The 12,785-nt window shown below is 37.2% G+C and overlaps 1 protein-coding gene across 3 annotated transcripts; it reads left to right on the forward strand.

The window, feature by feature from the left end:
* Window positions 1-223: 223 nt before the first annotated feature.
* secisbp2 (SECIS binding protein 2) lies at window positions 224-12,263 on the forward strand. Of its 3 annotated transcripts, XR_010543676.1 has the most exons (19): window positions 383-723; window positions 986-1,073; window positions 1,185-1,344; window positions 3,027-3,099; window positions 3,174-3,388; window positions 3,495-3,579; window positions 4,165-4,274; window positions 4,347-4,490; window positions 4,599-4,634; window positions 4,730-4,822; window positions 4,949-5,069; window positions 6,975-7,138; window positions 7,328-7,475; window positions 7,839-7,995; window positions 8,097-8,317; window positions 8,529-8,683; window positions 8,831-8,966; window positions 10,125-11,218; window positions 11,262-12,263. XR_010543676.1 is itself a non-coding variant. In XM_065284393.1 (18 exons), the coding sequence occupies exons 2-18, from the start codon at window positions 1,057-1,059 to the stop codon at window positions 10,238-10,240; spliced, it is 2,151 nt and encodes a 716-aa protein (XP_065140465.1). In that variant the 5' UTR covers window positions 224-341; window positions 986-1,056; the 3' UTR covers window positions 10,241-12,263. The 3 variants fall into 3 exon arrangements, 2 of the variants coding, with proteins under 2 accessions (XP_065140465.1, XP_065140464.1); XM_065284393.1 differs by lacking the exon at window positions 383-723 and adding an exon at window positions 224-341 and having other exon boundaries at window positions 10,125-12,263; XM_065284392.1 differs by having other exon boundaries at window positions 10,125-12,263.
* Window positions 12,264-12,785: the final 522 nt, after the last annotated feature.

Below are 12,785 nucleotides of genomic sequence, written 5' to 3' on the forward strand. Positions count from 1 at the left end.
TAATATTATAACAGTAATGCTTTTGTGTTATTTAACCATGTTATAAATAAATCCCTGAGTTTAACCTATGTATAATTAATAAGTTAATACGAGGCTGCGCGGATAGATTGGAGTATGACATCAAAGTACCGCGAGAGCGATTCGAATAGTGGGCTTTGAATCGCTCTCGCGGAACTAGCTGCGCAGCGCTGCATGAAGTCGAATAAATCAACAGACTATTTCAAAATAAAAGTCCCTCATCTTTACTGTCAACTTTAAGATTAATCTTTATTATTTGGCCTAGCAGTTTTACCTCAGAGGGGGTAAGCGTTTTTAAAATGGAGTCTGTCAAAGACCGAAAGGTATGAAAAATCTTAATATAATTCACTCGTGAAAACCCCTTCGTTATTTCAACTGTTCACACGAGCTCAGACGCCTGTCTAAAGATCTATCTAGAAATCCCATATGGCTCGGCACGACACAGAAGAGCTGCTGAAAGCTGTCTAGAACTAAACATGCGACTTTATGTGATTATATTTGACATGTAAGGTGGTAGTCGATAGGTATAGGTTCGAATCAAAGAAGTTTGCAGGTTGTTTACTGCTGACGAGATTTTTAGCTGACTGCTAACCAATCCAAAGCGATGTTTATTACGACATCAGCCTTACAAAACATTATACACGTTTACTTACAGTCAGCTAGTTAAATAATTAAATCCAGATGATTACGAGGTGTAACCGATAGGTAAGCGTGTTTGGAAACTGCCTGACTTTGACTGAGAGGTTTATGACATTACTAGTCATTACTATTTTGTTTACTAGTGTGTGTAACCTTTAATCTGTACTGCGCCATTATATAACTGTTAAAATTGTACACACAGATTCAGTATCGTTTACTTAAACACTGCTTATTGATATTAGACGTTTATTCAAGCTTATTTTTTATTTAAGTCATTTTAAATTCACTGTGCATGTTGTTTTCTCAACACTGTTCTTTGAACCCATAGATATTCAAGGTTGGAGTTTTGGATCAGCTGAGTTTATTGGATGCATAGCCATCTACTACTAGAATACAGAAATGGAGAATATGAAAAGGTTATTATAATGAGAATTATTGCAAAATGAATCTTTATACTTTTACAATATCAGAATCTCTACAGCTAGGATTAGTTTGGTTATCAGTTTACTTTTTGTTTTGTATTTCAGAACTCGACCTAAAGATCAGACATGTCAATCCTCACCTGAAGACTGGTTCAAAAGAAGGCAGAGATCATTCGACTGTCAGCATGACCCAGCCGAGAGAAAACACGGCTCTAACGGCGTTCCCAACAGGACTGCTGATCTCAAAATTAAGCAGACCGAAAAGGTCTAGTATGACAAAACAAGTTTGACCGCATAATCTCAAAGTAAGATGCACCGATGTATCGGCCGATTTTGATCAATTTAAACCATCCACATACCGCCTATAGCATAAAAAGGCTGATATAATAAACCGATCATTAAATAATTAACTCATCTTGAGGGTGTTGAAAACCTATTTGTTGGTAAGGATATTCTCTGAAAGTTGTCGTATTTTTAACCTTACTTTTCTGCCTCTCTTATAGCCAGTATCCTTAAACGCATGTGTTAAGTTAAAACAATATCAACAAAAGTTCAGATTAAGGAAGCGAGGGCAAATATCGGTAATCGGAAAATATCGATAGTCAAGGGGGTCGCACATCAGACGCACAGCTCAGCGCAGAGTCGTGTCTAGGACAACTCGAAGGTGTCGTACACCGGAAGTGCCAATTAAATAGCGTGAGCTTAGTCCGATAAAGTCTACTTCAAAATGCTAAATATACGTTAGCAGCCAATGTTAATCTTTTATGATTCGGGATTTGAACAACTTCCTGAGTCGTAGCTGGGATTGCGGACAGGTGGCACGTGTCAGCGCCCTGTGTGCGTATACTCATAGAAAACAATTTTTTTTTTTTTTTAGAACGGCACGGTGCTGCGCGTCCAGTGTGCGACCCCCTTTAAAATCGTCAGTGTCAAAATTTATCATATCCCATTGAGGTATCAGAATCAATCAAATTAATCGTATTACAGTTTCGATAGTGGATTCATTTTTTTGTATAAGAAGTTGAGATGCACCGATGTATAGCTTATGTTTTAATTAAATTTTAACCATCTACGTATCAGCTATATTATAAACCGATAATTTATTAATTGACCGCTTGAGGGTGTTGAAAACCTATTTGATGGCAAAATGTTCTTTTAAAGGGACACTTCACTTTAAAAAATATATATGCTCATTTTCCAGCTCCCCTAAAGTGAAACATTTGTTTTTTACCATTTTGGAGTCCATAGAATCTGATTAGACCATTAGCATTGCGCAAAAAAGAAACAAAGAGTTTCAATGTCTTTCCTATTTAAAACTTGACTCTTCTGTAGTTACATTGTGTACTAAGACTGACGGAAAATTCAAAGTTGCGATATGGCTAGGAACTATACTCTCATTCTGGCATAATAATCAAGGACTTTGCTGCTGTAACATGGCTGCAGCAGGCGCAATAAAAAATTGCTAAATTGCTAGCGCCTAAAAATTGTCCCCTGCTTTTAAAAGTAACCAAGGGGACTTTTTTCGGGCAGTGCGTAATATCACTAGGGGAGCTGGAAAATGAGCATATTTTCAAAAAAAGTTGAGTGTCCCTTAAAGGATTAAGTAAGCAAGGGCAAATATTGGTAGCAGAATCTGCTAATAGTTAAAATCGGTATCAGCTTAATGAATAATTCCCATTTTGATATCAGAATCAGCCAATAGTTAGAATTGGCTAAATTAATCGCATCAGTCATTCCAATTGCGGTATTAGAATCTGCCGATTTAGTTGAGATTGGTATCCGCAAAAGTAATCGTACCGTGAATACCTACTTTTCAGCCGATTGTTAAAATCTGCAAAATTAATCTGCCACTAGTTAAAATACAGTATCTGTAAAATGAATCGTATTCGTGCATACCCATTTGCAGGTATATTTTATTGCAGTTTTGAATTTTTTGTAACCTTGCAGATATGGAAAGATAATAGATCGGATCCTTCATCTCAGGACAAAAGAATCAATAGGCGATCTTCAGACAGAAAAGGTAATTGTACATTTTAATAACCACATTAAAATCTTAATTTTCTGACAAAATATTAAAATCACTTTTATTTTCAGGTTACAGAGGGACCAAACCTTCCCAAGATCCTACTGAGAGAGCCAAGTCCGCAGTGACATGCAGTAGCACTTTTCAAATGCAACTTGCAGATTTTCCTGAATTGGGTGACATCACACCCAGTAACCCTGCACTAAACTCTTGGCACCTGGAACCATCGGCGAGTGGTTCACTAATGCCAGAAGAGCTTCAAAGTTCACCAGCAGTTACTTGCAAGGTAATTTTCAGCCAAAGAACACAGTGTGCTTTTCAAACACAAACTGATTACCAAATATCTGTATTTTCTGGTTCACTGAAGCAAGGCATTTTTTTCTTAATGTTAGAATGTACCAAAGCGAAGAACAAAGTCGTCGGCATGGCATGTCCCGTCAACCGGAAAGTGTGACATTCCATCAGCTGTAACAGCAGGTAAAATTTTCCAAACACCAGGATGAATTCAACATTGGGCAGCATTTAAAATATTTTAGGGCAGGGCTTTATGTTAATCATCTAGAATAGGCTTTATGCCCAGCTGCACTACTTCCTGAACTTCAGCCAGCTCCTTGTTTCCTGTCTGCCATTATTGGACAAACTGATTAATCCATGTGTGCCTGACCTCAGTAGTCACAACAACAATATCAGACACACCTGGATTAATCAGTTTGTCCAATAATGGCAGACAGGAAACAAGGAGCTGGCTGAAGTCCAGGAAGTAGTGCAGCTGGGCATAAAGCATATTGAATGGACCATGAAAAGTGATTTCTATATGACAGGTGATGGTCACTTGTAATGAAAAGGAAAGTAGGCAGAGCAAATGATTGCTTTTTGTTTATGAAAGATTATAAAGACAAACTTATCTTGTTTTAAAATAATTGTGCTGATTGGAAAAGGATTAAAATGATGTTGATGACCTTTGTAAGCATCATGGTCTTTTAAAATTACATTTCTTTGTCTAGGTCATCAATGTGAGGTAAATAAATAATAACATATTGTTTATAATCCTATCTGATTTAGATCAGGATAATTCAGTTTATGTTCCCACTGGACCTCCATCCTGGGCTAATGTTGCTTCTCAGCCTCCAAAAGTAATCCAGAAAAGCCCCAAATCCAACGGATCATCTCAGGTACAGTTAGCATCTTTAGGATATATTGTACAACATGGACACACAAACTAACATTTGATTTACTGTATCAAGGAGGATTTATCAGCACAACCAGCACAGCAGAAAACGGATAAGAGAAAGAGAAAGAAAAAGAAGAAAACTAAAACGACCCCCGAGGACATGACGGAGCAGAAACCAGAGGAACATTTGATCCAACAGGAACCTCCAAAGTTTGAAGTGAAAATCTATTTGTCTTTCAAATCAATGTAATTTTCAATGAAATTCAAAGTGGTTAAATGGATTTATAAATCACAGATGGATAATAACTTTACATTGTGTTCACAGGATGAAGAGGAGTTTCCAGGCCTGTCACTTGCCTCTGTGAGTTTGTGAGCCAACAATTCATAATACAGCCATTAAATACCAAACACTGAACACTTGTTCATTTATGACCATCTGTAATTGTATCGATTCAGGATTTCAGAGGACATTCTGTAGCACAGAAAGAAGAAATAAGATACAAAACAACGACATCCACTTCTGCCTCTAGTGACACGAAGAAACAACAGGTTGGTATTTGATTCAACGCAGTGCAATGTCAAACAGGATACTAGTTTATGAGTTTAAAGAAGACAGGATAGAAACAAGATTTTATTGAACTGATCGAAGTTGATTTTTACCCCTTAACTCGGCAGACTAGTCAGAAGAAATCGAAAGTTCCCGTTCAGCTTGACCTGGGAAACATGTTGGCCGTCCTTGAGCAGAAGCAACAGTGTAAGAAATCGAAACAAGACCAACGGCCGGTGACGCTTTCAGGTATTTGGCTGAAAATATTATTAGTGCATTTTCATATTGGTCTAAGTTTTTGTAGGACAACATCTAATAGAGCTGCACCATACTGAAGGAAAATGCAATGTGTGACAATTTGTTAAAAAATGCAATATGATATGCAGTAAATGTTTAAGTATATAATAATAGCAAATTAAATGATGTGCTTTAAAAAAAAACTTCATCATACTAATGCTGGGTGCACATGCACAATGCCGCAACCAGTAATAATCAAGGACTTTGCTGCCGTACCATGTTTGTAGGAGGTGCAATGATATTACGCAGTGCCCGAAAATAGTTCCCTGCTATTGAAAGTTACCAAGGGGACTATTTTTCAGGTGCTGGCTGCGTAATATCTTTGCGTATGCTGCACCCATGGTCCTAGCCATATCTTCATAGAAAATCGCAACTTTCAATTTTCCGTTGGTCTTAGTACATGATGTAACTACAGACAGTCCTTCCAGAAAAACGCTGAGTTTTTTTTTATTGTTGCGGGCAAAAATCCTTGGTCTTGCGGCACATTTTCTTAAAAAATGCGATTTAATATGCGGGATATTTATGCAATTTTATGCTGTGAAATTGCGGGAACTTGCAAAAACTGCAAAAACTGTTTGCAGCTTTTGCAGCATTTCATTGATGTTCACGTCGCGTAATTACGTCACTTCCTAACATTCCCATGACAACAGGGGACATGGCTGCGCATGTGTGAAGTAAATGCAACATTTTTAAACTTTCTGCTAAGGTTTATGTGACTTTTTGCTACGATAATGTGTAGGGCTGGGCCGATACCACTTTTTCATGTCTGATACCGATCTCGATACCACAACTTTGAGTATCTGTCGATACCGATACCGATACAATACCATCTCTATCGCCATTTTAATAAATTAAGCTGCAAATAACACATTTGTTAGCCGTACAAAAAGCAAATTTAAGACTCAGTGAAACATTGTGCAATACTGCTGCTTCATTTTTATTTAAATGTTTCAAACAGACTAGAGGCAACATTTTTAGTTAGTCAGCAAAACAATTCAAAATGTTAAGGTGTAACTTTGGACAATTTAAAGTGCTACTTTGTGCAAATTCATGTTGCTCAGCAAGTCGCGCTTTACCCCAAGTTGCCATGACAAGGTATGTGTTGGTATTGGATCGGATTGTACTCCCCGGCCTCTTCGATATTCGATCCAGCCATTTTCGCAAATATCGGACTAATATTGATACCAAATATCGTATCGGCCCACCCCTAATAATGTGGGGATTATGAAATCATGCAAGCCCTGCATATTTTGCGAGCAGAAATCTGCAATTTATAAGGCGAAAGTGCAGTGTATTGAAAAAATGCGCCCCCTGCATAAATATGCAGACTTTGGCTTATTATGCATTGAATCATGTGATCGCATAAAAGCGTTTTTCTGGAGGGTCTGTACAGAAGGGTCAAGTTTTAAAAAGGAAAAATCTTGAAACTCTTTGGTTATTTTTGAGTGCAATTCTAATCAGATTCAAAGGATTATGCTAAACTATGCTAAAAGTGGTAACGCCAGACCCGGAGATTGGCCGAATGGATTCCAAAACTGTAAAAATCACTCCAAATAACGGTAAAAAATAACTCCAGGGAAGCTGAAAAATAAGCCTTTTTTTTTTTAAAAAAGTGGAGTGTCCCTTTTTAACAAGGGTCCTATTCTGAGCAATAGTAAACCTGTCAATGGAAAATGCTAATCTTTATAAAATTGCATTTTATTTTTTTATTTTAAATTCTCATGCATCATGTATGTTTTCTCATTTCTATGTAAAGCACTTTGAATTTCCCCGTGTATATGAAATGTGCTATACAAATAAACTTGCCTTGCCATCATATGTAAGCTAAGAATCAAATGGTATTTTCTGTTGTCTTAGTTGGTGGAGCTCTGCCTGTGGTCCATAAGGAGCCTTCAGTTCAGAAGAAGCCATGGCAGCAAGAGAAGATCCCTCACAACCCGCTGGACTCCACCTGTCCTTTAGTGAAAAAGGGAAAGCAACGAGAAGTTCCTAAAGCGAAAAAACCAACGCCTCTCAAACGAGTAAGATGAGCTCGATTTCTCATGTCGTCCACATATAAAGCCAACGTGCAAATCGGTGGCATACGTTTGGTGAACCATTGAGATGTTTATGCTCCGTGCTGTTAGTAGCACAGAAATTTTACAGTTTTTTTTTTACTTCAATTTTCAGTTTACGGTATTGTAAAACATGTTTTACTTTTATTATTTGAGGTCATTCTGCGAGAAAGAGAGGAGAGGAAACAGAATCGCCTGCTAGAGGAGAAAGACCCAGCCCGACTGGTCGCTGAGGCTTGCGAAATAGAAACTGAAGAAAATCCTTCAGAAGCAAGTCTGACTGATCAAGACCAACATCTCACAGGTATGAAAACACAGCAGTCACTGTGACATTTTTTACTAAATTGTCATGTATGTAATCTTTGCATCACGGTTGCCAGGTGATCACAGCGAAACCCACCCAATTGCTGCTTAAAACTATCCCAATTGCGTTCTCCAGTAAAAATTGTGTTCCGGGGGCTAACACCTGCATTTTTGTTAGGGTTCTTCTGCTAAAATTTATATTCCCAGGGCTAAATATCACATTATTGGGGTCACATCAACCCGTGAAAGTGAAAAACAGCCCGTGTAAAGTAGCCTATTTCCGCTGGAAAACTGTGGACTTGGCAACCCTGTGTTGCATGTACCATATGTATGAAAAGTTTACCGACTTTGTCATTGGATCTAGGTGATGACTCTGAACTTGTTGATATTGAAGAACCAGAGAGCGACCATCCCACTTACGAGTCTAATCACGTGTTGGATAACGGCATGGCGGAAAATGTGACCCTAAATCCCAATTCCAACCCTAATCTTCCCAAAATCCACAGCAGGAAGTTCAGAGAGTAAGAGTCTTTTTTCTCCATAATTTATGTGATCTATCTCCTTGTTAAGTCTTTCTGAAATTGTTTATTTTAATGGCATACTTGATGTTTTTTTTCTTCAGCTATTGCAACCAGGTGCTGAGCAAAGATGTAGATGAATGTGTGACCACTTTACTAAAGGAGCTGGTGAGGTTTCAGGATCGTCTTTATCAGAAAGACCCCATGAAGGCCCGGATGAAGCGACGACTGGTCATGGGTCTAAGAGAGGTCCTGAAACATCTCAAACTCAGGAAGGTCAAGTGCGTTATCATATCGCCCAACTGCGAACGTATTCAGTCCAAAGGTACAGTATTGAATCAACATGATGCTTCATTGTACAGATTCACAAAATCATATTGCTTTTGTTTCACTTTAATGTTCACACAAAATTAAAAATTACTCAAAAAAGTCATGCTGAGCTTTGATACAGTGAAAGGAGGTGCGCTTTCTTAAGTCTTTGACCAACAAATCAAATGATGTGTTGTAAAGCTGATTTGGGGTATTGGGTTTTGCAGGTGGTCTAGATGAAGCACTTCACACTATCATTGACACATGTCGGGAACAGGGTGTGCCGTTCGTGTTTGCCTTGTCGAGAAAGGCACTGGGCCGCTGTGTTAGCAAAGCCGTCCCTGTTAGCTTAGTGGGCATCTTTAACTACGACGGGGCACAGGTGAGAGTCAGAAATATCTTTAGGTTATTGCTGCTTAGAAGTATGGTAAAAGCTTTATTGTATCGGTCTTTTATTAAAAAATTATAAATGATGCCTACTGCATTTATATCTTCTCTTTTCATTGCATTTTGCACACAATTGTCACAGGACCACTATCACAAAATGATTGAGTTATCATCTGAGGCCAGGACGGCCTACGAGGTGATGATCGCAAATCTAGAGGCATCACCCCAGGAGCAGGAGACATCAGAAGAACCTTCAGGAACCGAAGAACCAGAGTACAGTATGTCCTCATTTATTTTTTGCTATACAAATTTTGTGCTGCTAAATGGTTTTGCCCGCAGTACTGTGTGACCTCTTATTGAGTTTGTCCAGTATTTAAATGTGTAACACATTTTAGCTTTGGTTATTGAATGTTAACTGTGTATGAAAAGAGGCTTAACCGAAAATTGTTAACTGTGAATGATTTCTTCATGCAATCCTTGGACATTGTTATAAAAGCAAAAGGGGTGATTCTCGTGAAATTAGACTTATGAGGTGTCATGAAACTTTTTATAAAAAAAAGTAAATGCTAAGTAAGAGTATCAAAATAAGAAGCATACAGTTACAGACATTTCTTCATGTACTATTTTGCATATGATATCAAATGACATCATACAAACCAATTTTGTTGTTTTTTCCACATTTAAGGGAAAAAAGTTCATTACCGCAATGTGCCCATGGGTTTTTTGACATGGAAATATTTATAATTAAAAAAATCTAAAAAATAAAAAGCTTCAGTGCATGTAATACTATAAACATTTACAGTAAAGAAACATGTGGTATTTGGGAACATTGGTAAATGTAGAGACAATAATAAGGAATATAAATGTGTCCAAGACCAATTTTCTCATCCTCCGCAACAATTTTCAATCATTGTTTAAGCCCTCAAGGAACTAATATTTAAAAAAATATATTGTTGGAAGGGACATAATTGACTGTGACACTCAAGATGGCTACCAGGTCAGCAGTTCTTATTTTTTCTCTCCGGATAAAAGTTGAAATTTAGTTTGTCATAGTACCTAGACAACATTTTAGTTCTCATTACCGAAACATGAGTTTGTAAATGTATATATTTAATGTAATATCATGTTGCGGTAATGATTATCTAAAAAATGTAAATAATTCTATATTAAATATTTTTATATCGTCTAAAAATAATGGTTATAGTAAGTTCAAATTAATCTTATATGTGGCTTCGAGGGCTTTTAAAAAAAATCTGATGCTGGACACAATCTTAGTTTAGATTTTGTGAGAATCACCCAAAAATGTATTTCCTACGTAATAGAAGTGAAAGTACCATTGATTTTGGTAACAAAAAAGGCCAGTATTGTTTAAGTTGCTTTATCTCTGCACAAAATATGAATTCACCCAATCATCTTACCCGTTTCTGTTCTCTCAGTAAAAATCTGGAAGAAAATGCTGGAGAAAGATTCTGAGCACTCTTTCCTGAATTTTGAGGATCAGTTTTCATCGCTTTCCATCAGTTCGGATCTGGTCGACCGTGAAGGAAGCTGATGGAAGTGAAAGAGACGAAATGTCATTTTTTGTCTATTTGCGTGATGAGGTCATGCTTTTGTTACGTGACGTTTTTCACCCATGCATGAGCTTCTAGCACATTCCAGTGAGGAAATCTTGAAGTACCGAATGTGCCTATGGTTGTCTGAGGATTATAATGGCCTGGAATGGTGAAATAAATCAAGGCAATACCGTTGAAAATCATGGAGAGCAGCCCTTGACTAACAATATTTTCTTAGAGATATCAATCAATCACATACGAAGTTTGTTGTTTCGCACTCTGAATGGTGATTATTTTTGCAGATATGCTACTATCTCTCTCTATTTTCTATTTAAATAAATGTAATAGTTTGATAAAAGACTTGGAAGCGAGCAGAACCGCTGCATTTATGTAAATGTTTACGTTTGTAAAACAAATGTATTTTACTTTCCCTGTGGGGTGCACAACTTTCCTAAATATGACCACTGCATTTGTAGAAAGATTGTGGTACATGGACAATGGTTTCAATCTTAATGCTGGTAAATGAATGTTATGACCGTGAACTGTTTGTAGGAATACCTCTTCCTCCTAGAACTTATTAAACACCACTTACCTAATTTATAGCATATACTTTTAATTTGTAATCCACCATATCCAACTGAGAATTCCTGTTTAAAAGCTAATCCATTAATACTGAATCTCAAAGTTTTGCACACTTTAATCAGTATAAAATTTAACAGCGTCTGAATGCCGTTGAAAGCACTTAACAGGAATTGAGGTGCTCAGATGCAAAATCCTCTAAACACCACTTCTGTCAAAAATGAGATGATAATATTAACCATGGGCATTGGTAGCAGAAGAAATGTGCTTGGCAAGGGTCTTGTCCCACCCACGTATAATAGTTAGGACGCCCATCATGATATTAACCGAACGCTCTCGGCGCGTATTGTACTTTCATTAAATACCTTAGCTTCAAATTTGCTTAATCCTGGCCTCAGGTCATTTAAAAATACCGTTTTGCTGAAAAAACAATGTTTAGAGGACTTTGTTGGCAGTGCATGGACGATAAATTAAATGATGATGCTTTAAACGCAGAGTTCACATTCAAACTTGTGTCCCTTGTGAGTTTGTGTACCAGAATACGACCTGAATGTGGCAGCCAGATGGATCACAGCGCCCCCTATGTGTAGTTCAGTTTCTTAATTTGCAATGTTTCTAGTTGCATCTTTAGTTATTTTGCAACTGTTTACTATGTCTTGTCCAAAGAAGTGGATTTTTTAAAACATGTCAGACGCACTTAGGTGCTCTTTTGACAGTGCAAATACGTTGTTTTGAATGTACATGCGCATCTAGCAAAATAACGTTTTTGGCGTGTTTGCGCCGCAGCCAGTTGAAAATACTTTTTTCAGAATGCTGTTTTGGAAAGGAGGAGGAAAGTTTTAGACGCGAAATGTGAACCGCCCCTTATGGGGCGTACACACAAAATGCGAATTTAGCGAGTGGATTACATACGAAAGTTAATGCATAGAAATAGATAGACGTGAACTCATGTGGGGCGATGTGAATGACATGAATTGGGTGGCGTAATCTAGAGCGATGAACGCGATGTCTCGCGTTTGGTGTGTACGCAGCATAAGAGGGTTTTGCATCTGAACTCCTCAAATGTGTATTTTAAGCTGAATTGGGGTTTTTAAATAACACACGTAGTATAAAGCAAACCACTCACAAGTAATTTCACATATAAACCATCTGCTTTGCTGCTATGTATTTTCATGTGAAGAATGCTGACTTTGGGACCAAAACATGTTTGTTTTGCTGTTGAAGGATTAAATGCAAGCACAAGAGATTTTGCCAGGATTTGCAATAAATTCTTTGCAATAAACTCATTCTGTGTTTACCCAAATTCTGATTACTAGTTGGAAAAAGTTTTTAAATTGTATTTAGTTTGTTTAACCACCACCAAAATATAATTTAACACTATAAACTTGTATTTGAGAATGTACAAAGAATGTTAAATGATTGTGAATAAACTTCTTGGCTGTTTTTTGTCATCAATTTCTGCATTTTATTTATATGTGACCATGTTACGTAAAATCCAGGTCTTATAATTGAATGATGGAATTTTTAGCATCAAAGATTGATTGGTGGGACCAAAACATTTAGGACCATATCAACGTGATCCCATGGCAATTTGTGCGTATTTTGCGAGATGGCTAAATCGTATTAATTCATACGACCACATTCGTAAATTTTTGTACGATTTGCTTTTGCCCTTGTGACCTTTGGGAGGTTAGGGGTGGAGTTTTATTAGTGTTTTATGACCGTCGTGTAAAATATTTACGAGTTCTTGTGAGATCAGTTTTTGATTATTGGGCAACAAATGTCCGTATAAATTGTTTATTGTGGTTACAGCCCAGTTTTTGAACAGAAAGAAAACTTAAATGATGAAGTACATGTTTTGTTTCTGAAAGATTTTATTACAAAAAGCTAATATTTAATAGTACATATTTATGGAAAAAAATCTTTAACTATCTTTGAAATTCGACAACCAGTAACACTTTACAA

This window comes from Paramisgurnus dabryanus, chromosome 5 (assembly GCF_030506205.2).
Source record: "Paramisgurnus dabryanus chromosome 5, PD_genome_1.1, whole genome shotgun sequence".
In the NCBI taxonomy this organism is placed as follows: Eukaryota; Metazoa; Chordata; class Actinopteri; order Cypriniformes; family Cobitidae; genus Paramisgurnus; species Paramisgurnus dabryanus.